This window comes from Sycon ciliatum, chromosome 9, assembly GCF_964019385.1.
Source record: "Sycon ciliatum chromosome 9, ocSycCili1.1, whole genome shotgun sequence".
Taxonomy (NCBI): domain Eukaryota; kingdom Metazoa; phylum Porifera; class Calcarea; order Leucosolenida; family Sycettidae; genus Sycon; species Sycon ciliatum.
This window is the reverse complement of record NC_088651.1, coordinates 9526091-9550906: the sequence shown is the minus strand read 5'-3', so window position 1 is coordinate 9550906 and position 24816 is coordinate 9526091. Positions and strand designations below refer to the sequence as shown.

The window sequence follows — 24816 nt, the reverse complement described above, 5'->3', positions numbered from 1 at the left end:
CTGGTTTTTTTTTTTTTTTTTTTACTACGTTCACATAACCAGCTCGAAAAGAATAAGGAAAGACAATGGTACGGAGACTAGGACAAACTGACAACTAATGAGCAGGCGCTGCACCGAGACGCAGCAGTGATGGTGGGGCATTGATGACTCTGCCGACCTGAGATCTCGGCGTCACGGCCAAAAACACGCACCAAAAACAATGAAAAAAGAAGAAGATAGAGCTGTACAGGTGAGAAAGATGCAAAAACCCAAGGCTTAACACGAGCGATTGTGGGGGAGAAACTGTCTTAGCGTCATACTATTCATAGGGAATCGACTGCCCAGAGCCAGTTTGTGCTGCGAAGATGGCGGTAAACATTCGTTTTGAATGATTGCATTCTCTTGCTGTGGGGAGGCTGGGATAGGAGAGCGGCAGGGAGGGAGTTCCAATCGCTGATGCTGCAGTGTGGGAACGAGCGCTTCAGTGCCAGCGGGGCAGATGCAGGCAGCTGGTGTTGGAGCTGGTGGTCATGGCCACTGACAGCACCGTGCTCGCTGCGAGTTCTGGGGTTGGTAGAGATGATGTGGCGTGGTGGCAACACAGAGAGCAGCTGCGGAGGACCAGGCAAGTAGTGCAGCTTGTACAGGCAGGCAAGCGAGGCAACAGTGCGGCGGATGGCCAGGCTGGGTAGGTGTGCCCCAGGGCCGATAGCATGAAGCGCGCGGCGCTGAACATTGTTCAGACGCTGGAGGTGACTCTGCGCAGCTCCCATCCATACAAGAGGCGCATACTCCATGACTGGTCGTACGAACGCCTTGTATACGGTCGTCCGGCCGGCGGGGGTGAGTATGTGGGCGGCTCTGTTTAGGACCCCAAGCCGTTGGCGTGCACGGGTGGCTACGGAGCGTAGGTGATCGCTGAAGGTCAACTTGGCGTCCACCTTCACACCAAGGAGGGTGATGGTAGTTGTCTCGGGCACCAGTGTGCCACCAAACAGGAGTGGGGGGAGATCTAAGCCGGTGCGTCTGAGGGTGGCTGTCATGGCCTGGGATTTGGTCGGTTCAAACATCACTTTCCATGTACGACCCCACTCGTGCAGTCGGTCAACGGACACCTGCAGTGACTGCGCGGCGACTGTTGGGGTCTGCTGGGAGGTGACTAAGCTGTACAAAGTTGTATCACCAGCATAGGCTTCCAAGCTGGCGCCGTCAGCGAGAACATCTGGCGCGTCGTTGACGTAGGCCAGGAAAAGCGTTGGTCCAAGGGAGATATGAGATGAACTAATTCATTTTTGCTGATCAAACCTTTTACGATAATGTAAGTTGAAAACATGTGCTTGACCGTTATTGTGATAGGTAGTGTATATACACCTTCCTCAGGGTTTTCAGACTCCACTGTAGCAACTTCATGTTTCACACAGTTATACACCACTACCCAAAAGAGGTCTCTCGGGTATAGTGTGTAGACTATGTAATCGTGACATGTAATATAGTGGACACACAAGTAGCCATGTTCTTTGTTTGTTAGTTGCTGAAATTTCACTTGTTATAGAGGGGAAAGGCACCACTTCACTATGTCAATGGCGAACGTCATATCGACTGTATGCGGCATCTCTCAACAGCAAAGCCAATCCAAACCTTTCCGATAATTTAAGTTGATGAACATTCTGTTCTACAATTATTGTGATATGTAGTATAGAGACTATGTCATGTACAGACAATATTGTGGGCACACAAGTACATGTGACTGAGAACTTCTCTGTCTGATTTGTAAAATATACTGCAGTAATCACACCATCAGAGTGATACACCAGTGATGGAAATCAGAATAGGTTTTCTTTTGTTAATCACTGTTTGTACCTATGACTGTGTCACAGGATAAACGGACACCACTTCACTGTGCCACTATTCAGGACAGAGCCGACTGCGTTCTGCATCTACTGCGTGCTGGAGCTAACCCAGATCAAGGAGATAAGGCAGGTTATGGAACAGCCATTTCAATATACTCAGCTAATACATTCCCTGCAAACTAACTGTATGAAGAAATCAAGGACTATTTTGGTAAACTGCTGGAAAAGTTCTCAATGTGCCGGGCGAAGAGCTTTTTTGACAATGATTATTCCCCATTTTTTTATGCCAATTGTCTGATGACTTCTTCGGCATGAAAATTAAATCAAAACAGCTCCTGATTGGACCCTTCGCTGTTTCATTGAAAACTGTTATGTGAGGGAATCAGTATGTGCCCTAACTCCGAGCGTCATATTGCTGGTTGTGCGAATGAGGTTAGTCGGAGAGCAAATTTTGGTGATGACTTTGGAAGTGGTTGTGAGACTTATCCACTCACCCCACCGTTAGGCGCTGCATCTGCCGCTAGGGTTTACCGGGTGTTAACGGCCGTCGTGAGCTCCCTTCGGGAACGGACACGATAATTTACTTTTGTTTTGTTTTTTGGAAGTCTTCTGGAATCAACAGGCTCAAAACTGTCACTTGCCCAGCTTCATATTGTATCATCCACAGACGAACATGTGGTATACAATATGTACTATCATTTCTCATAGTAATCCATGTTCTTTGTTGGTTACTTGCTGAACATATACACTTATGTTATAGTATGGACAGACACCACTTCACTATGCCAGTGAGCAGGTTCGTATCGACTGCATGCGGCATCTACTGGACAGCAAAGCCAATCCAAACCAACCTGACGAGGTAAGTTGCATCTCATGACGCATTAACAAGCAAAAACCGTGAAACTCCTACCCTTTGCTACCAAGGTCTTAACCACTGCACAATTCTCAACAGGAACACTGGGATGTGAAGGGGAGATATGAGATGAACTAATTCATTTTTGCTGATCCAAACCTTTTACAATAATGTAAGTTGAAAACATGTGCTCGACCGTTATTGTGATAGGTAGTGTATATACACCTTCCTCAGGGTGTTCAGACTCCACTGTAGCAACTTCATGTTTCACACAGTTATACACCACTACCCAAAAGAGGTCTCTCGGGTATAGTGTGTAGACTATGTAATCGTGACATGTAATGATAGTGGACACACAAGTAGCCATGTTCTTTGTTTGTAAGTTTCTGAACATTCACTTGTGTTATAGTGGGGAAAGGCACCACTTCACTATGTCAGTGGCCAGTGTCATATCGACTGTATGCGGCATCTACTGGACAGCAAAGCCAATCCAAACCTTTCCGATAGTTTAAGTTGATGAACATGCTGTTGTACTATTATTGTGATAGATAGTGTAGAGTCCATGTCATGTACATACAGCACAAGTACATGTGACTGAGAACTTCTCTGTCTGATTTGTAAAATATACTGCAGTAATCACACCATCAGAGTGATACACCAGTGATGGAAATCAGAATAGGTTTTCTTTTGTTAATCACTTCTTGTACCTATGACTGTATCACAGGATAAACGGACACCACTTCACTATGCCACTATTGAGAACAAGGCCGACTGCGTTCTGCATCTACTGCGAGCTGGAGCTAACCCAGATCAAGGAGATAAGGCAGGTTATGGAACAGACATTTCAATATACTCTGCTAATGCATTTCCTGAAAACTAACTGTATGAAGAAATCAAAGACTAGGCTGGTAAACTGCTGGGGAAAGTGCTCAATGTGCCGGTTGAGGAGCTTTTTTCACAATGATTATTCCCCATTTTTTTATGCCAATTGTCCGATGACTGCTTTGGCATGAAAATTGAATCACAACAGCTCCTGTTTGGACCCTTCTCTCTTTCATTGAAAACTGTTATCTGAAGAAATCAGTATGTGCCCTAACTCCAAGCGTCGTGTTGTTGGTTGTGAGAATGAGGTTAGTCGAAGAGCACATTTGGTGATGACTTTGGAAGTCTTCTGGAATCAACAGGCTCAAAGCTGTCACTTGCCCTGCTTCATATTTTATCCTCCACAGACAAACATGTGGTATACAATGTGTACTATCATTTCTCATAGTCAGCCATGTTCTTTGTTGGTTACTTGCTGAACATATACTTATGTTATTGTGTGGAGGGACACCACTTTATACATTTCCATAGCCGGCATAGGTTGGCAATGACTCGCAAAATTAATATCATGAATAAATCTTATGAGATTGAAAAACACACTTACCCAAAGCAGTTTTGGTGAAAGCACCGGGGCCAGGGTGTTAAGCAGGTACACGGTTATCTGTATCTATAAAATTCTCCATACCACACTGCTGGAACGGAATGACTAGCACGCTGCCCAGGCCGTACCTCTTCTCTTCAACGCAATCAATGAGCGCCAGAGATTTGCCGTATTCAGAATTCTGGCACGCAGACAATTCCACAGCCAGATACCTGCGATGAGCGATTCGTCGGCCGTGAAGAGGGGCACTGAACGACCTCTTCGCGGGAGTCGAATCCATTGGTGTTGGTGGTAGAGATCGCCCTTTCCGATTTTCAGGAACTCGATCGATCGTTTCACCTTGCGAAACGTCACCCTCCTCGGCTTCTTGAATCGTCCAGTATGCAGAATGCGAAGCTGCGTCGTGGGTGACGGATTACTCTCCCGTTTCCTTATCTCCACGACACGTCGGCAGGAGAACCAAGCTATCCAAAAACCGCCGATGTCAAAACCAATCCGCAAGTGCACTGGTGGCTGAGCTTCTTCCTCAAATCTTATCTCAACTCGAGCTAGCACGCGCTGCGAGTTCAATGTTCAAACTACTAATACACTCTTGATCTATTTGATCGCGTCCCACTTTTCCACTCCGAAAGGCATTATTTTTCAGAAAAAATTGAAAATCCAACATGGCGTTAACCGTCGCGAACCCCCTTGAGATGCAACTCACCTTGTCAGGTTGGTTTGGATTGACGTTGCTGTCCAGTTGATACCGCATACAATCGATACAACCCTGCTCATTGGCATAGTGAAGTGGTGGTTATTGTGGTAGGTAGTGTAGAGACTATGTCATGTACAGACAGTATTGTGGGCACACAAGTACATGTGACTGAGAACTTCTCTGTCTGATTTGTGAAATATACTGCAGTAATCACACCATCAGAGTGATACACCAGTTTTCCCCTGAGTTATGCAAGTCGGAAGACGTTTTCTTTTGTTCATCACTGCTTCAACTTATTGCTGTACTACAGGATAAACGGACGCCACTTCACTATGCCACTATTGAGAACAACACCGACTGCGTTCTGCATCTACTGCAAGCTGGAGCTAACGCAGATCAAGGAGATAAGGCAGGTTAAGGAACAGCCATTTCAATATACTCTGCTAATGCATTTCCTGAAAACAAAGTGTATGAAGAAATCAAAGATTATGCTGGTAAACTGCTGGAAAAGTGCTAAATGTGCCGGGCGAGGTGCTTTTTTCACAATGATTATTCCCCATTTTTCAATGCCAATTGTCTCATGACTTCTTCGGCATGAAAAATATGTCACAGCAGATCTCGAGTGTATCCCTCTCTCTTTCTTTCATTGAAAACTGTTATTTGAAGAAATCAGTATGTGCCCTAACTCCAAGTGTCATGTTGCTGGTTTTATTAATGAGGTTAGTCGGCGACCACATTTGGTGGAAGACTTTGGAAGTCTTCTGGAGTCAACAGGCTCAAAACTGTCACTTGCCCTGCTTCATATCGTATCCTCCACATGCGAACATGTGGCGTACAATGTGTACTATCATTTCTCATAGTAAGCCATGTTCTTTGTTGGTTACTTGCTGAACATACACTTATGTTTTAGTATGGAAAGACACAACTTCACTATGCCAGTGAGCAGGGTCGTATCGACTCTGTGCGGCATCTACTGGACAACAAAGCCAATCCAAACCAACCTGACGAGGTGAGGTGCATATCATGAAGCATTTTGATGAAAGGGCAAAACAGTGAAATTGCTACCCTGTGCTGCAATGGTCTTAACCACTTCACAATTCTCCACAGGAACACTGGGATGTGAAGGGGAGATATGAAATGAACTAATTCATTTTTGCTGATACAAACCTTTTACGCACTCGTAACCATGTATAAACAATTAAAATGAAACAATTCCAGAACAGTTTCGTGTGACTATCATCAGTGGAACATCGTCACATAATAAGAGTCACTAAAACAACGAGTGATATAGCTAGAATATGAAAATAAGCGTGAGTATGCAGCACAGCTAGCGGTTATGCATAACGCGTGTAGTGTGAACCTTTGCATTGTATCTGAGAATGGTAGCAGTAGATAAATGTGGCAGCTGTGAGTGCGTGTGGACAAAACTTGTGAGTGCGTATTATTTAAAAAGTGTGAGTGCTACAACATTTTCTTTTTGCTTGCATAGAACAGGGTCACGTGTGCGAATATATACAGCTTCCAACACCTGCAACTGCTTAAAGAAACGTGCGCAACAAATAACACTAAACCAGGAATCATCAAACAACTTACGACAATCCGGAATGGACACCAAATGCTTGTAGATGGCAGACTTGCTCTTGTCGATGTCGAACTCCTCCGCGTCAGTGTCACTCTCATCCTCCACTTCCTGTTCCTGTTCACCCTTGCTTTCCTCCTTACCATCCTGTTCATCCCCATCATCATCCTCCATCTCCATCTCCTCATGCCATCGCTTCTTTCTCCTTGACGCGTTCACTGCTGCGCCCGTACTTTCATCTGCCGCTACTGGTTCCGCCTTCTCGATTTTTCTCAGTCGTGTCTCCGCTAGGCTCTGGTTTCTCCTCAGATTCGTGTTTCCTCCATTTTCGTTTCGTTCTCCTCGTGATCTTTCCGTTACCGCCGTCGGGTTTGTTAACGAACGATCGTCCGGCGGTCTCCCATGCCGTGGTGTTGTCGTCAAGAGTGACACCAGATTCATGTGTTGCGCTCCTGTTGATTCCGGTGTTGTATCCGTTCCTGGTTGTGTTGTAATACTGACAGGCAAAGTAGTAGGCAACGGGTGTTTACGTGGCCTCCCACGCTTTGGCCTGCTTGCCCTGGACGCTTTTGACAACAAGGACAATGGGACGTGTTGCTTGATACGTTCGGACAAGTGTTGAAGCGTCCTACCAACATACCGACTACCGCACTGTCGGCATTCAAAATGATAAATGAGGTTACTCAAATGATGGGTCGGCAGGACGTCCTTCAACACCGTGAACGAAAGTATCGTGGTGAAGACAGTTGCTACATTCACTGCATAGTACGTCTTCTGGACAATAGACTTGACAATACGACTGACCTTTGTCGACTCCGCGCCTTTCCAAGGCAGGCACAGGAAGACATGACAAGGAGCGGGGCCGATTGTCAGTTCCTCACGGGGCGCATTGTTCGTGAGTAGTTTCGCTAACAGTGATGATGGATATCCGTTCTTGAGAAAGACAGAGCGAAGGAAATCAAGTTCCGCTTGCAATTTACTCTCGGAGCAAATGCGTCTTGCCCTGTCAGCTAAGTTTCAGACTAGATTGGTCTTGTATTGCGAAGAGCAATATGAATCGTACATAATATACTGACCAGTGAATGTAGGCTTACGATACACCGATGTCACAACACCCTCACATGTCTTTTCCACGAGTACATCTAAAAACGACAATTTGTTGCATTCCTCGTGTTCGCATGTGAAGCGTAATGCAGGGTGGACATCATTAAAACTCATTAAGAAAGGCTTCACTGTTACGTCTTGATTCGAAATAGGTAAATGAGTCGTCCACAAATCGAACGTACAACTGAGGCCACTTTATTTTATCCATTCTCGATTCGCAATATCCAACGAAGACATTTGCCAGTACCGGGCCCAACGGAGACCCCATCGCCACACCGTCCGTCTGCTTATACATAACATCACCAAACGAGAACTCTACGCCACTCGTCACCATCAGCATCAAACGTCGAAATATGGGCTGTACAGCCCATATGTGCTCTTTCGATGTTGTAAGCTTGTTTACAAACGTACCACTAGACGAGACAATAGATATCTGCGCGCGAAGACTATACCACAATGATGATGACATTGATCTTCCATGGTTACCGGAGACGGCATTTCGACGTTTGATACTGATGGTGACGAGTGGCGTAGAGTTCTCGTTTGGTGATGTTATGTATAAGCAGACCGACGGTGTGGCGATGGGGTCTCCGTTGGGCCCGGTACTGGCAAATGTCTTCGTTGGATATTGCGAATCGAGAATGGATAAAATAAAGTGGCCTCAGTTGTACGTTCGATTTGTGGACGACTCATTTACCTATTTCGAATCAAGACGTAACGGTGAAGCCTTTCTAAATGAGTTGAATGATGTCCACCCTGCATTACGCTTCACATGCGAACACGAGGATTGCAAAAATTGTCGTTTTTAGATGTACTCGTGGAAAAGACATGTGAGGGTGTTGTGACATCGGTGTATCGTAAGCCTACATTCACTGGTCAGTATATTATGTACGATTCATATTGCTCTTCGCAATACAAGACCAATCTACAGTCAACTTCGCCAATAACGACATTCGGCGGGGCATCAGAAAAGTGTCCTTATTCGCGAAGTGTCCTTATAACCGAAGTCCCATTTGAATGTATGTGAACCCATATTTTGTATAGTATGATATGCATATCAAAATCAAGCTCTTTTCTTGCTCTATGTCAATGTGTACTTTATTTTCATATTGCAGTTGAAAGGAACTGAAAATTCAATATGCAAGGGAAATCAATTGAAAAAAAATATGCCTTTTTGAGCCATCTACAGGGCCAGAGACATGTACATGTATGATGATTACTGTACAATCATGTACAACTACATGTACATTGTATACATATAGGTGTGCTGGTAAATCCAACAATTTTGAAGCCAACATAAAAAAGGAAGAAAAGCCCCCCCCCCCCCTTGGCTGCATTTTCTTGCATGTGTGCAATTATCCATCACAGGTGCACCATAGGTTCTGGTACTTCTGCATGACAGGTACATGTACATGTACTTGACTGACAGGTACTTGAAATAGCTGTCAAAAGCCCAGAAAGTCGTTATTCAAGCAGTGGATATGACCACGGGGCACTAAAAGCATGTCGCTATACGCGAATTGTCGTTATTCAGCTAGTCGTTATATCCGAAGTTAAATGTATACAGTTAGATGGGACTTTGCTCTGGGCATGGAAATTCGGTCGTTATTCGCGAATTGTCGTTATATCCGCAGTCGTTATTAGCGAAGTTGACTGTAGTCCGAAACTTAGCTGACAGGGCAAGACACATTTGCTCCGAGAGTAAATTGCAAGCGGGACTTGATTTCCTTCGCTCTGTCTTTCTTAAGAACGGATATCCATCATCACTGTTAGCGAAACTACTCACGAACAATGCGCCCCGTAAGGAACTGACAATCGGCCCGGCTCCTTGTCATGTCTTCCTGTGCCTGCCTTGGAAAGGCGCGGAGTCGACAAAGGTCAGTCGTATTGTCAAGTCTATTGTCCAGAAGACGTACTATGCAGTGAATGTAGTAACTGTTTCACCACGATAAGTTCGTTCACGGTGTTGAAGGACGTCCTGCCGACCCATCATTTGAGTAACCTCATTTATCATTTTGAATGCCGACAGTGCGGTAGTCGGTATGTTGGCAGGACGCTTCAACACTTGTCCGAACGTATCAAACAACACGTCCCATTGTCCTTTTTGTCAAAAGCGGCCAGGGCAAGCAGGCCAAAGCGTGGGAGGCCACGAAAACACCCGTTGCCTACTACTTCGCCTGTCAGTATTACAACACAACCAGGAACGGATACAACACCGGAATCAACAGGAGCGCAACACATGAATCTGGTGTCACTCTTGACGACAACACCACGGCATGGGAGACCGCCGGACGATCGTTCGCTAACAAACCCGACGGCGGTAACGGAAAGATCACGAGGAGAACGAAACGAAAATGGAGGAAAAACGAATCTGAGGAAAAACCAGAGACTAGCGAGGACACGACTGAGAAAAATCGAGAAGGCGGACCCAGTAGTGGCAGGTGAAAGTACGGGCGCAGCAGTGAACACGGCAAGGAGAAGGAAGCGATGGCATGGGGAGATGGAGATGGAGGATGATGATGGGGATGAACAGGAACAGGAAGTGGAGGATGAGAGTGATACTGACGCGGAGGAGTTCGACATCGACAAGAGCAAGTCTGCCATCTACAAGCATTTGATGTCCAGTCCGGATTGTCGTAAGTTGTTTGATGATTCCTGGTTTAGTGTTATTTGTTGCGCACGTTTCTTTAAGCAGTTGCAGGTGTTGGAAGCTGTATATATTCGCACACGTGACCCTGTTCTATGCAAGCAAAAAGAAAATGTTGTAGCACTCACACTTTTTAAATAATACGCACTCACAAGTTTTGTCCACACGCACTCACAGCTGCCACATTCATCCACTGTAACCATTCTCAGATACACTGCAAAGGTTCACACTACACGCGTTATGCATAACCGCTAGCTGTGCTGCATTCTCACGCTTATTTTCATATTCTAGCTATATCACTGGTTGTTTTAGTGACTCTTATTATGTGACGATGTTCCACTGATGATAGTCACACGAAACTGTTCTGGAATTGTTTCATTTTAATTGTTTATACATGTTTATACATGGTTACGAGTGCCCAATTGATATTTTTCATTGCTATTTTACGACTGTTGTCTCCTTGTCGGTTATTCAAACCTCTTACGTTAATGTAAGTTGAAAACATGCGCTTGACCGTTATTGTGATAGGTAGTGTATATACACCTTCCTCAGGGTATTCAGACTCCACTGTAGCAACTTCATGTTTCACACAGTTATACACCACTACCCAAAAGAGGTCTCTCGGGTGTAGTGTGTAGACTATGTAATCGTGACATGTAATATAGTGGACACACAAGTAGCCATGTTCTTTGTTTCTTAGTTGCTGAACGATCACTTGTGTTATAGTGGGGAAAGGCACCACTTCACTATGTCAGTGGCCAGGGTCATATCGACTGTATGCGGCATTTACTGGACAGCAAAGCCAATCCAAACCAACCTGACAAGGTAAGTTGCATCTCATGAAGCATTAACAAACAACACTGTGAAATTGCGATCCTGTGCTGCAATGGTACACCTTCCTCAGGATGTTCAGACTCCACTGTAGCAACTTCATGTTTCACACAGTTATACACCACTACCCAAAAGAGGTCTCTCGGGTGTAGTGTGTAGACTATGTAATCGTGACATGTAATTTAGTGGACACATAAGTAGCCATGTTCTTTGTTTCTTAGTTGCTGAACATTCACTTGTGTTATAGTGGGGAAAGGCACCAATTCACTATGTCAGTGGCCAGGGTCATAACGACTGTATGCAGCATCTCTCGACAGGAAAGCCAGTCTAAACCTTTCCGATAATGTAAATTGATGAACATTCTGTTCTACAATTATTGTGATAGGTAGTGTAGAGACTATGTCATGTACAGACAGTATTGTGGGCACACAAGTACATGTGACTGAGAACCGTGCTCTGTCTGATTTGTAAAATATACTGCAGTAATCACACCATCAGATTGATACACCAGTTTTTCCCTGAGTGCTGGAACTCAGAAGAAGTTATCTTTTGTCTATCACTGCTTCAACCTATTGCTGTATCTCAGGATGAACGAGCACCACTTCACTATGCCGTTATTGGGAACAAGACCGACTGCGTTCTGCATCTACTGCAAGCTGGAGCTAACCCAGATCTAGGACATAAGGCAGGTTATGGAACAGACATTTGAATACCGAACTCACTCAATTAGAAGCCGGGGGCTACTATTTTTCAATACCAATTTCGAGGAGGCTTCTATTCAAGGGGGGGGGGGCTTCTATTCGAGAGGGGCTTTTATTGTTTCATTCCATGCTGGTATTCCTATCGAATCTCTAAAACTTTCATATTCAAAGCAACTCGGCCCCGAGTTAGTTTGCACACACTACATCGACCAGGACTTGTACCAATAGGAACATGCACGAGATGTTTTTTTTCAGACTTCACCTTCATACATGGCACTACCTGGTCACCCCATGCTTTGCGAATAGTAGTCCGGGCTTCTATTCGAGAGGGGCTTGTATTTTTTCAAACAGTCCTTGCAGGGGGGCTATTATTCAAGAGGGGCTTTTATTCGAGAGGGGCTTCGAATCAAGTGAGTACGGTATACTCTGCTAATGCATTTCCTGAAAACTAACTGTATGAAGAAATCAAAGACTAGGCTGGTAAACTGCTGGGGAAAGTGCTCAATGTGCTGGAGGCAGAGCTTTTTTCACAATGATTATTCCCCATTTTTTTAATGCCAATTGTCTGATGACTGCTTTGGCATGAAAATTGAATCACAACAGCTCCTGTTTGGACCCTTTGCTCTTTCATTGAAAACTGTTATGTGAAGAAATCAGTATGTGCCCTAACTCCGAGTGTCATGTTGTTAGTTGTGTGAATGAGGTTAGTCGGAGAGCACATTTGGTGATGAGTTTGGAAGTTTTCTGGAATCAACAGGCTCAAAGCTGTCACTTGCCCTGCTTCATATTGTATCCTCCACAGACAAACATGTGGTATACAATGTGTACTATCATTTCTCATAGTAAGCCATGTTCTTTGTTGGTTACTTGCTGAACATATACTTATGTTATTGCATGGAGGGACACCACTTTATACATTTCCATAGCCGGCATAGGTTGGCAATGACTCGCAAAATTAATATCATGAATAAATCTTATGGGATTGAAAACCACACTTACCCAAAGCAGTTTTGGTGAAAGCACCGGGGCCAGGGTGTTAAGCAGGTACACGGTTATCTGTATCTATAAAATTCTCCATACCACACTGCTGGAACGGAATGACTAGCACGCTGCCCAGGCCGTACCTCTTCTCTTCAACGCAATCAATGAGCGCCAGAGGTTTGCCATATTCAGAATTCTGGCACGCAGACAATCCCACAGCCAGATACCTGAGATGAACGATTCGTCGGCCGTGAAGAGGGGCACTGAACGACCTCTTCGCGGGAGTCGAATCCATTGGCGTTGGTGGTAGAGATCGCCCTTTCCGATTTTCAGGAACTCGATCGATCGTTTGACCTTGCGAAACGTCACCCTCCTCGGCTTCTTGAATCGTCCAGTATGCAGAATGCTAGGCCGCGTCGTGGGTGACGGATTACTCTCCCGCTTCCTCATCTCCACGACACGTCGGCAGGAGAACCAAGCTATCCAAAAACCGCCGATGTCAAAACCAATCCGCAAGTGCACTAGTGGCTGAGCTTCTTCCTCAAATCTTATATCAACTCGAGCTAGCACGCGCTGCGAGTTCAATGTTCAAACTACTCCGCGTCATTAAAATTGTCGCTTCCCAGAGCGATTTTTCGAAACTTATTTTGTCCACTCGAAGGGCAAAGAAATCAGCTAGAAATTGAGGCAGACTAGAGCATTGTCGACGGGCCAAGCTTTAGTTTGTGACCTCCGCTTCGCTGCACTTGCAGCTAAGGTCGACGTCTTCATCAGAGTTTGAGGCAGACCCTTCAGCACTCAACAATACGCTGAACAAGACGCGCGTTCAAATTCAGGTCAAGAAACTTCGTTTTCAGGCGATCCATGCCTCCAGTTGCCAGACGATGAAGGCAAGCTAGCATTTTTCTAGTACACTGTAACGACCTTCCAGCGGGCAGGGTAAGCAGTTCTGCACCTTCTTTCTTTGGCAAGCGCTTCGCTGATATTGTTGGTGTTTTGAGACCTGCTACCTTCGCAGCAACATGCGCCACAAGTAGCGCATTTTAGGAATTTGAGACCACTTTGTTCTTGCCATCGCCAACTAACTTCAGCAGTTCGTATTCAGGAGAGATACCAGGATTCTTATACCCGAGCTTGCAGTCTTGACAAATGCCCACGCGAACGATGTGGGACGGCACGAACTCCAGAAAACGAAATGCGCTCGGGGGCGGAATAGTGCGGAGCGCGATGAATTTACTTGGTGCGGAAGAGAGCTCCGACAAAGTTCGAACCCACCACGGCTTCAGTGACAAGTAGACATTGTGCAGGAAGGGTCACACCAGTACAGTGTTCGAACACAGAAAACAGCGATTTCGACAGTCTGACTAAGACGAGCCAAGTCACAAATATTGAGCTGTGCGAAGCGACAATTTTAATGACGCGGGGGAAGTACTAATACACTCTTGATCTTTTTGATCGCGTCTCATTTTTCCACTCCGAAAGGCATTATTTTTCAGAAAAAATTGGAAATCCAACATGGCGTTAACCGTCGTGAACCCCCGTGAGATGCAACTCACCTTGTCAGGTTTGTTTGGATTGACGTTGCTGTCCAGTTGATACCGCATACAATCGATACGACCCTGCTCATTGGCATAGTGAAGTGGTGGTTATTGTGATAGGTAGTGTAGAGACTATGTCATGTACAGACAGTATTGTGGGCACACAAGTACATGTGACTGAGAACTTCTCTGTCTGATTTGTAAAATATACTGCAGTAATCACACCATCAGAGTGATACACCAGTGATGGAAATCAGAATAGGTTTTCTTTTGTTAATCACTTCTTGTACCTATGACTGTGTCACAGGATAAACGGACACCACTTCACTATGCCACTATTGAGAAAAACACCGACTGCGTTCTGCATCTACTGCAAGGTGGAGCTAACCCAGATCAAGGAGATGAGGCAGGTTATGGAATAGACATTTCAATATACTCTGCTAATGCATTTCCTGAAAACTAACTGTGTGAAGAAATCAAAGACTATGCTGGTAAACTGCTGGAAAAGTGTTCAATGTGCCGGGCGAAGAGCTTTTTTCACAATGATTTATCCCCATTTTTTAATGCCAATTGTCTCATGACTTCTTCGGCATGAAAAATATGTCACAGCAGATCCCGAGTGTATCCCTCTCTCTCTCTTTCATTGAAAACTGTTATGTGAAGACATCAGTACGTGCCCTAACTCCGAGTGTCATATTGCTGGTTTTGTGAATGGGATTAGTCGGTGAGCACATTTGGTGATGACTTTGGAAGTCTTCTGGAATCAACAGGCTCAAAGCTGTCACTTGCCCTGCTTCATATTGTATCCTCCACAGACGAACATGTGGCATACAATGTGTACTATCATTTCTCATAGTAAGCCATGTTCTTTGTTGATTACTTGCTGAACATACACTTATGTTTTAGTATGGAAGGACACCACTCCACTATGCCAGTCAGCGGGGTTATATCGATTGTATGCGGCATCTACTGGACCACAAAGCCAATCCAAACCAACGTGACAAGGTGAGTTGCATATTATGGAGTATTAACAAACAAACGTGTGAAATTGCTACCCTGTGCTGAAAGGGTATTAACCACTGCACAATTTTGTCGGAAAAATGGGATGTGAAGGAGAGCCATGAGATGAACTAATTCATTTTTGGTGATCCAAACCTTTTACGATAATGTAAGTGGAAAACATGTGCTTGACCGTTATTGTGATAGGTAGTGTATATACACCTTCCTCAGGGTGTTCAGACTCCACTGTAGCAACTTCATGTTTCACACAGTTATACACCACTACCCAAAAGAGGTCTCTCGGGTATAGTGTGTAGACTATGTAATCATGACATGAAATATAGTGGACACACAAGTAGCCATGTTCTTTGTTGGTTAGTTGCTGAACATTCACTTGTGTTATAGTGGGGAAAGGCACCAATTCACTATGTCAGTGGCCAGGGTCATATCGACTGTATGCAGCATCTCTCGACAGGAAAGCCAGTCTAAACCTTTCCGATAATTTAAGTTGATGAACATTCTGTTCTACGATTATTGTGATAGGTAGTGTAGAGACTATGTCATGTACAGACAGTATTGTGGGCACACAAGTACATGTGACTGAGAACTTCTCTGTCTGATTTGTAAAATATACTGCAGTAATCACACCATCAGAGTGATACACCAGTGATGCAAGTCATAATAGGTTTTCTTTTGTTAATCACTGCTTGTACCTATGGCTGTATCACAGGATAAATGGACACCACTTCACGATGCCACTCTTAAGAACAGACCCGACTGCGTTCTGCATCTACTGCAAGCTGGAGCTAACCCAGATCTAGGAGATAAGGCAGGTTATGGAACAGACATTTCAATATACTCTGCTGATGCATTTCCTGCAAACTAACTATGAAGAAATCAAGGACTATGTTGGTAAACTGCTGGGGAAAGTGCTCAATGTGCCGGGCGAGGTGCTTTTTTCACAATGATTATTCCCCATTTTTTCATGCCAGTTGTTTGATGACTTCTTCGGCTTGAAAATTAAATCACAACAGCTCCTGATTGGACCCTTCTCTCTTTCATTGAAAGAATTTATGTCAGGAAATCAGTATGTGCCCTAACTCCGAGTGTCATGTTGCTGGTTGTGTGAGTGAGGTTAGTCGGAGGGCACATTTGGTGATGCCTTTGGAAGTCTTCTGGAATCAACATTCTCAAAGCTGTCACTTGCCCTGCTTCATAATTGTATCCTCTGCAGACGAACATGTGGTATACAATGTGTACTATCATTTCTCATAGTAAGCCATGTTCTTTGTTAATTACTTGCTGAACATACACTTGTGTTATAGTATGGAAAGACACCACTTCACTATGCCAGTGAGCGGGGTCATACCAAGTGTATGCAGTATCTACTGGACAGCAAAGCAAATCTAAACCAACGTGACAAGGTAAGTTGCTTTTCATGAAGCATAATCAAACAAAACTAGCTAGCGAGCACCCCTCTAAACACATGATAAGTATTGATTAGTCAACACAATAACACATGCTATTGAGTGCATTGCAATCCATGCGGTTACATCTACTGACTTTGTACATTTACGATTTCGGCACTGCCTTGGTATCAGACAGGTAGGCATAGTGGGATGGTCATATTTTGGAACTGCATATTATATTCTGCTCTTTAGACCTTGAGGGTAGTACGCATGCGGAAAACTCAGGTTGGCCCGGTCTCACACGAACCGTGTCTTTTTGTCTCACAACTGTATTTCATTTTTCTCGGAGATATGATAGCAATTATCGTTAGAAACACAACCAATCGACTACCAACAAATACCGATTTGTTTTGACAGAAACGTTTTTCTCCAGAATTTAACAGTGACTACTTCTGGTGTGTATTTTACGTGACACAATATATTGGGCCACAACCAGCTAAAACATGTCTTAGAGTGAAATTTTTCAAATTTTGTTTCCTCCAGAAAACAGTTCTTGGGACCTTACTTGACCTCTGGAAGGTGATACAGGGCAGAAAAATAGTCTACAAGTGCTCGAAACACCGCTTTCAAAATATGTACTTTGAAATAGAAAATGACAGTTTTCGCACAGGCTGACACAAAGAGACAAACTATTACTTAGTGGCTTTTGTGGCGGAGCACAATACAACGGAACTAAAGATGTTGACACCGACTTGAGCATGTCAACGACATCAGTTCAAAGGCATGGCCCAAGTTCTTCCTGGAAAGCAACACGATGCTCTGGGCGGCGTTGCACTTGCATACTCTTTCGATTCTGGCAGTGACACTTTCGATCGTCGCCTGCGTTTCCGAGACTGCGTCAGACGCCTCATGAGAGCTGAACGCAAGTAACGTCGTAAGGCAGCCGGTTCGCCGCCTAAATGATTATGTACTAGCCCACAACTTGTGCCTCTTCGCTTACTGGAGACGACGGGGACGATTCAGCTTCGCTGTCGACATCAACATCACTGAGATCCCAACAAATTGTCAGCGTCGCTCTGCAGACCCACCGCCACGGACCTGCAGACACCTGAACAAACCTGGGCCATGCACAGCGATCGTCTGGCCCTGCGAGCTGCTCTAGTATCACTAGATTGTCAGTCTTTGCTCGCCAGCTATTTGAACTAGACCGCCAAACAGGTGTTTGAACAAAATTTGAGAAGATGATCGCCACTTCATGAATCATTTGAATGAAGTGCAGAGTGAACGCCCTCCAAAAAAACATTTTTTTCATTTCGTCATTTCCCAACTTTTTTTACGAAACCCCAAAGACATGCTTTAGCTGATCGCGGCCCAAATTATTATCTTGTTACAATGGAATCCTGTTCCATCCTTTTTTGGGGTCAATTTTTAATATTTTTCTGTTCCAGGATGGCAACACTCCATTGGACATTGTGGCAATGAAGGATACACTGCATGTTTTGAAGTATCTATTCCCCTACGTAGATGAGACAACAAAGCATCAAGTAAGACACAAGCGCTTTTATAGTTTTACAGAAAGCAATGTTCCAGTTGATAAGATAGCAGGGTTTACACTGGTTGGGACCGATTTCCCTAGGTGGGATGACCATTGTACCTGGGTGGGATGACCATTGTACCTGGGTGGAATGACCACTGCCCCTGGGTGAGATGACCACTGTCCCTGGGTGCGATCATCCCTGCCTCTCGGTGGGTTCACGACTGCCCCTGTATGAGATGACCACTGTCCCTTGGTGGGATCACCCCTGACTCTCGGTGGGTTCACGGCTGCCCCTGGGTGGGATGACCACCGTGTCCCTGGGTGGATCACCCCTACCTTTTGGTGAGTTCACAACTGCCCCTTGGTGAGATGACCACCGTGTCCCTGGGTGGGATCACCCCTGCCTCTCGGTGGGTTCACGACTGTCCCTTGGCGAGATGACCACTGTCCCTGGGTGGGATCACCCCTGCCTCTTGGTGGGTTCACGACTGCCCTGGGTGAGATGACCACTGTCCCTAGGTGGGATCACCCCTGCCTCTCGGTGGGTTCACGACTGCCCCTGGGTGAGATGAAAACTGTCCATGGGTGGTATCACTCCTGCCTCTCCGTGAGTTCACGACTGCCCCTGGGTGAGATGACCACCGTGTCCCTGGGTGGGATCACCCCTGCCTCTCGGTGGGTCCACGACTGCCCCTGGGTATGATGACCACTGTCCCTGGGTGGGATCACCCCTGCCTCTTGGTGGTTTCACGACTGCCCCTGGGTAAGATGACCACTGTCCCGGGTTGGGATCACACGTCGCTCACGTTGTGTTCACGACTGCCCCTGGGTGAGATGAACACTGTCGCTGAGTGGAATCACCCCTGCCTCTTGGTGGGTTCACGACTGCCCCTGGGTGAGATGACCATTGTCCCTAGTTGGGATCACCCCTGCCTCTCGGTGGGTCCACGACTGCCCCTGGGTGAGATGACCACTGTCCCTGGGTGGGAACACCCCTCCCTCTTGGTTGTTTCACGACTGCCCCTGGGTGAGATGACCACTGTCCCGGGGTGGCATCACCCCTGCCTTATGGTGTGTTCACGACTGCCCCTGGGTAAGATGAACACTGTCGCTGAATGGAATCACCCCTGCCTCTCGGTGGTTCACGACTGCCCCTGGGTGAGATGACCATTGTCCCTGGGTGGGATCACCCCTGCCTCTCGGGGGGGGGTTCACGACTGCCCCTGGGTGAGATGACCACCGTCCCTGGGTTGGATCATCCCTGCCTCTCGGTGGGTTCACGACTGCCCCTGGTTGAGATGACCACTGTTCCTGCGTGGGACCACCACTGCCTCTTGGTGGGTTCTTGACTGCCCCTGGGTGAGATGACCACTGTCCCTGGGGGGGATCACCCCTGCCTCTCGGTGGGTTCACGACTGCCCCTGGGTGAGATGACCACTGTCCCTAGGTGGGATCACCCCTGCCTCTCGGTGGGTTCACAGCTGCCCCTGGGTGAGATGAAAACTGTCCCTGGGTGGTATCACTCCTGCCTCTCCGTCGGTTCACGACTGCCCCTGGGTGAGATGACCACCGTCCCTGGGTGGGATCACCCCTGCCTCTCGGTGAGTTCACGACTGCCCCTGGGTGAGATGACCACCGTGTCCCTGGGTGGGATCACCACTGCCTCTCGGTGGGTCCACGACTGCCCCTGGGTATGATGACCACTGTCCCTGGGTGGGATCACCCCTGCCTCTTGGTGGGTTCACGACTGCCCCTGGGTGAGATGACCACTGTCCCAGGGTGGGATCACCCCTGCCTTACGGTGGTTTCACGACTGCCCCTGGGTGAGATGAACACTGTCGCTGAATGGAAGCACCCCTGCCTCTCGGTGGGTTCACGACTGCCCCTGGGTGAGATGACCATTGTCCCTGGGTGGGATCATCCCTGCCTCTCGGTGGGTTCACGACTGCCCCTGGGTGAGATGACCACTGTCCCTGGGTGAGATCACCCCTGCCTCTCGGTGGGTTCGCGACGCTTCCTGGTTGAGATGAACACTGTCCCTGGGTGGGATCACCCCTGCCTCTCGGTGGTTCCACGACTGCCCCTGGGTGAGATGACCACTGTCCCTGGGTGGGATCATCCCTGCCTCTTGGTTGTTTCACGACTACCCCTGGCCGAGATGACCACTGTCCCGGGGTTGGATCGTCCCTGCCTCACGGTGTGTTTACAACTGCCCCTGGGTGAGATGACCACTGTCGCTGAGTGGAATCACCCCTGCCTCTCGGTGGGTTCACGACTGCCCCTGGGTGAGATAACCATTGTCCCTGAGTGGGATCACCCCTGCCTCTCACTGGGTTCACGACTGCCCCTGGGTGAGATGACCACTGTCCCTTGGTGGGATCACCCCTGACTCTCGGTGGGTCCACGACTGCCCCTGGGTGGGATGACCACTGTCCCTGGGTGGATAACCCCTGCCTCTTGGTGAGTTCACGACTGCCCCTCGGTGAGGTGACCACCAGGCTCCTGGCTGGGATCACCCCTGCCTCTCGGTGGGTTCACGACTGTCCCTGGGCGAGATGACCATTGTCCCCTGGTGGGATCACCCCTGCCTCTCGGTGGCTCCACGACTGCCCCTGGGTGAGATGACCACTGTCCCTGGGTGGGATCATCCCTGCCTCTTGGTTGTTTCACGACTGCCCCTCGGTGAGATGACCACTTTCCCGGGGTGGGATCGTCCCTGCCTCACGGTGTGTTCACGACTGCCCCTGGGTGAGATGACCACTGTCGCTGAGTGGAATCACCCCTGCCTCTCGGTGGGTTCACGACTGCCCGTTGGGGAGATGACCATTGTCCCTGGGTGGGATCACCCCTGCCTCTCGGTAGGTTCACGACTGCCCCTGGGTGAGATTACCACTGTCCCTTGGTGGGATCACCCCTGACTCTCTTTGGGTTCACGACTGCCCCTGAGTGGGATGACCACTGTCCCTGGGTGGGATAACCCCTGCCTCTTGTTGAGTTCACGATTGCCCCTGGGTGAGGTGACCACCGTGTCCCTGGCTGGGATCACCACTGCCTCTCTGTAGGTTCACGACTGTCCCTGGGCGAGATGACCACTGTTCCCGGGGTGGGATCACCCCTGCCTCTTGGTTGTTTCACGGCTGCCCCTGGGTGAGATAACCACTGTCCCAGGGTAGGATCACCCCTGACTCACGGTGTGTTCACGACTGCCCCTGGGTGAGATGACCACTGTCGCTGAGTGGAATCACCCCTGCCTCTCGGTGGGTTCACGAGTGCCCCTGGGTGAGATGACCATTGTCCCTGGGTGGGATCACCCCTGCCTCTCGGTGGGTTCATGACTGCCCCTGGGTGAGATGACCACTGTCCCTTCGTGGGATCACCCCTGACTCTCGGTGGGTTCACGACTGCCCCTGGGTGGGATGACCACTGTCCCAGGATGGGATCACCCCTGCCTCTTGGTGAGTTCACGACTGCCCCTGGGTGAGATGACCACCGTGTCCCTGGGTAGGATCACCCCTGCCTCTCGGTGGGTTCATGACTGTCCCTGGGCGAAATGACCACTGTCCCTGGGTGGGATTAACCCTGACTCTCAGTTAGTTCACGACTGCCCCTGGGTGAGATGACCACTGTCTCTAGGTGGGATCACCCCTGCCTCTCGGTGGGTTCACGGCTGCCCCTGGGTGAGATGACCACCGTCCCTGGGTTGGATCATCCCTGCCTCTCGGTGGGTTCACGACTGCCCCTGGTTGAGATGACCACTTTTCTTGGGTGGGACCACCCCTGCCTCTTGGTGGGTTCTTGACTGCCCCTGGGTGAGATGACCACTGTCCCTGGGTGGGATCACCCCTGCCTCTCGGTGGGTTCACGACTGCCCCTGGGTGAGATGAAAACTGTCCCTGGGTGGTATCACTCCTGCCTCTCCGTGGGTTCACGACTGCCCCTGGGGGAGATGACCACTGTCCCTGGGTGGGATCACCCCTGCCTCTCGGTGAGTTCACGACTGCCCCTGGGTGAGATGACCACCTTGTCTTTGGGTGGGATCACCCCTGCCTCTCGGTGGGTCCACGACTGCCCCTGGGTATGATGACCACTGTCCCTGGGTGGGATCACCCCTGCCTCTTGGGGGGTTCACGACTGCCCCTGGGTGAGATGACCACTGTCCCGGGTTGGGATCACCCGTCCCTCACGGTGTGTTCACGACTGCTCCTGGGTGAGATGAACACTGTCGCTGAGTGGAATCACCCCTGCCTCTCGGTGGGTTCACGACTGCCCCTGGGTGAGATGACCATTGTCCCCAGTTGGGATCACCCCTGCCTCTCGGTGGGTCCACGACTGCCCCTGGGTGAGATGACCACTGTCCCTGGGTTGGAACACCCCTCCCTCTTGGTTGTTTCACGACTGCCCCTGGGTGAGATGACCACTGTCCCGGGGTGGGATCACCCCTGCCTTACGATGGGTTCACGACTGCCCCTGGGTGAGATGAACACTGTCGCTGAATGGAAGCACCCCTGCCTCTCGGTGGGTTCACGACTGCCCCTGGGTGAGATGACCATTGTCCCTGGGTGAGATCACCCCTGCCTCTCGGTGGGTTCACGACTGCCCCTGGGTGAGATGACCACTGTCCCTGGGTGGGATCACCCCTGCCTCTCGGTGGGTTCGCGACGCTTCCTGGTTGAGATGAACACTGTCCCTGGGTTGGATCACCCCTGCCTCTCGGTGGTTCCACGACTGCCCCTGGGTGAGATGACCACTGTCCCTGGGTGGGATCATCCCTGCCTCTCGGTTGTTTCACGACTGCCCCTGGCCGAGATGACCACTGTCCCGGGGTTGGATCGTCCCTGCCTCACGGTGTGTTTACGACTGCCCCTGGGTGAGATGACCACTGTCGCTGAGTGGAATCACCCCTGCCTCTCGGTGGGTTCACGACTGCCCGTGGGTGAGATGACCATTGTCCCTGAGTGGGATCACCCCTGCCTCTCGGTGGGTTCACGACTGCCCCTGGGTGAGATGACCACTGTCCCTTGGTGGGATCACCCTTGACTCTCGATGGGTCCACGACTTGCCCTGGGTGGGATGACCACTGTCCCTGGGTGGATAACCCCTACCTCTTGGTGAGTTCACGACTGCCCCTCGGTGAGGTGACCACCGTGTTCCTGGCTGGGATCACCCCTGCCTCTCGGTGGGTTCACGACTGTCCCTGGGCGAGATGACCACTGTCCCTGGGTGCGATCACCCCTGCCTCTTGGTTGTTTCACGGCTGCCTCTGGGTGAGATAACCACTGTCCCAGGGTGGGATCACCCCTGACTCACGGTGTGTTCACGACTGCCCCTGGGTGAGATGGCCACTGTCGCTGCGTGGAATCACCCCTGCCTCTCGGTGGGTTCACGACTGCCCCTGGGTGAGATGACCATTGTCCCTGGGTGGGATCACCCCTGCCTCTCGGTGGGTTCATGACTGCCCCTGGGTGAGATGACCACTGTCCCTTGATGGGATTACCCCTGACTCTCAGTGGGTTCACGACTGCCCCTGGGTGAGATGACCACTGTCCCAGGATGGGATCACCCCTGCCTCTTGGTGAGTTCACGACTGCCCCTGGGTGAGATGACCACCGTGTCCCTGGGTAGGATCACCCCTGCCTCTCGGTGGGTTCATGACTGTCCCTGGGCGAGATGACCACCGTGGCTGTCCCTGGGTGGAATCAACCCTGTCTCTTAGTGAGTTCACGACTGCCCCTGGGTGAGATGACCACTGTCCCTAGGTGGGATCACCCCTGCCTCTCGGTGGGTTCACGACTGCCCCTGGGTGAGATGAAAACTGTCCCTGGGTGGAATCACCCCTGCCTCTCGGCGGGTTGACGACTGCCCCTGGGTGAGGTGACCCCTGTCCCAGGGTGGGATCACCCCTGCCTCTCGGTGGGTTCACGGCTGCCCCTGGGTGAGATGACCACTGTCCCTGGGTTGGATCATCCCTGCGTCTCTGTGGGTTCACGACTGCCCCTGGTTGAGATGACCACTGTCCCTGGGTGGGATCACCCCTGCCTCTTGGTGGGTTCTTGACTGCCCCTGGGTGAGATGACCTGTGTCCCTGGGTGGGATCACTCCTGCCTCTGGGTGGGTTCACGACTGCCCCTGGGTGAGATGACCACTGTCCCGGGGTGGGATCACCCCTGTCTTGGTGGGTTCACGACTGCCCCTGGTTAAGATGACCACTGTCCCTGGGTGGGATTACCCCTGCCTCTCGGTGGGTTCACGACTGCCCCTTGGTGAGATGACCAATGTCTCTGGGTGGGATCACTCCTGCCTCTCGGTGGGTTCACGACTGCCCTTGGGTGAGATGACCAATGTTTCTGGGTGGGTTCACCCCTGCCTCTCGGTGGGTTCACGCCTCCCCCTGGGTGAGATGACCACTGTACCGGGGTGAGATCATCCCTGCCTCTCGTTGGGTTCACGACTACCCCTGGGTGAGAAGACCACTGTCCCTGGGTGGGATCACAACTGCCTCTCGGAGGGTTCACGACTGCCCCTGGTTGAGATGACCACTGTTCCATGGTGGGATCACCCCTGCCTCTCGGTGGGTTCACGACTGCCTCTGGTTGAGATGATCACTGTCCCTGGGTGGGATCACCCCTGCCTCTCGGTGGGTTCACGACTGCCCCTGGGGGAGATGACCACTGTCCCTGGGTGGGATCAC

General features: G+C 49.2%; 2 protein-coding genes across 2 annotated transcripts in view; both read left to right on the top strand.

Moving 5' to 3' along the window:
• Nucleotides 1-3807: 3807 nt before the first annotated feature.
• Nucleotides 3808-11672, top strand: LOC135824243 (serine/threonine-protein phosphatase 6 regulatory ankyrin repeat subunit C-like). The gene is made up of 5 exons (XM_065336973.1): nucleotides 3808-3812; nucleotides 5113-5215; nucleotides 5713-5811; nucleotides 10859-10957; nucleotides 11550-11672. The coding sequence occupies exons 1-5, from the start codon at nucleotides 3808-3810 to the stop codon at nucleotides 11670-11672; spliced, it is 429 nt and encodes a 142-aa protein (XP_065193045.1).
• Nucleotides 11673-14494: 2822 nt separating this feature from the next.
• The window catches only part of LOC135824546 (uncharacterized), a 24201-nt gene continuing 13879 nt past the window's right edge, over nucleotides 14495-24816 (top strand). Inside the window, exons 1-5 of the mRNA XM_065337280.1 lie at nucleotides 14495-14589; nucleotides 15090-15188; nucleotides 15913-16011; nucleotides 16508-16606; nucleotides 18040-18135. Coding sequence (XP_065193352.1) covers nucleotides 15141-15188; nucleotides 15913-16011; nucleotides 16508-16606; nucleotides 18040-18135 — 342 coding nt within the window. The 5' untranslated portion in view covers nucleotides 14495-14589; nucleotides 15090-15140. The remainder of the gene's footprint in view (nucleotides 14590-15089; nucleotides 15189-15912; nucleotides 16012-16507; nucleotides 16607-18039; nucleotides 18136-24816) is intronic.

Bases quoted from the DNA above. Each gene is read 5' to 3' on its own strand.
- LOC135824243 (XM_065336973.1), top strand. The intron at 5,216-5,712 runs GTTAAGGAACAG...CTTATGTTTTAG, and splicing joins AGATCAAGGAGATAAGGCAG to TATGGAAAGACACAACTTCA. The intron at 5,812-10,858 runs GTGAGGTGCATA...CTTGTGTTATAG, and splicing joins ATCCAAACCAACCTGACGAG to TGGGGAAAGGCACCACTTCA.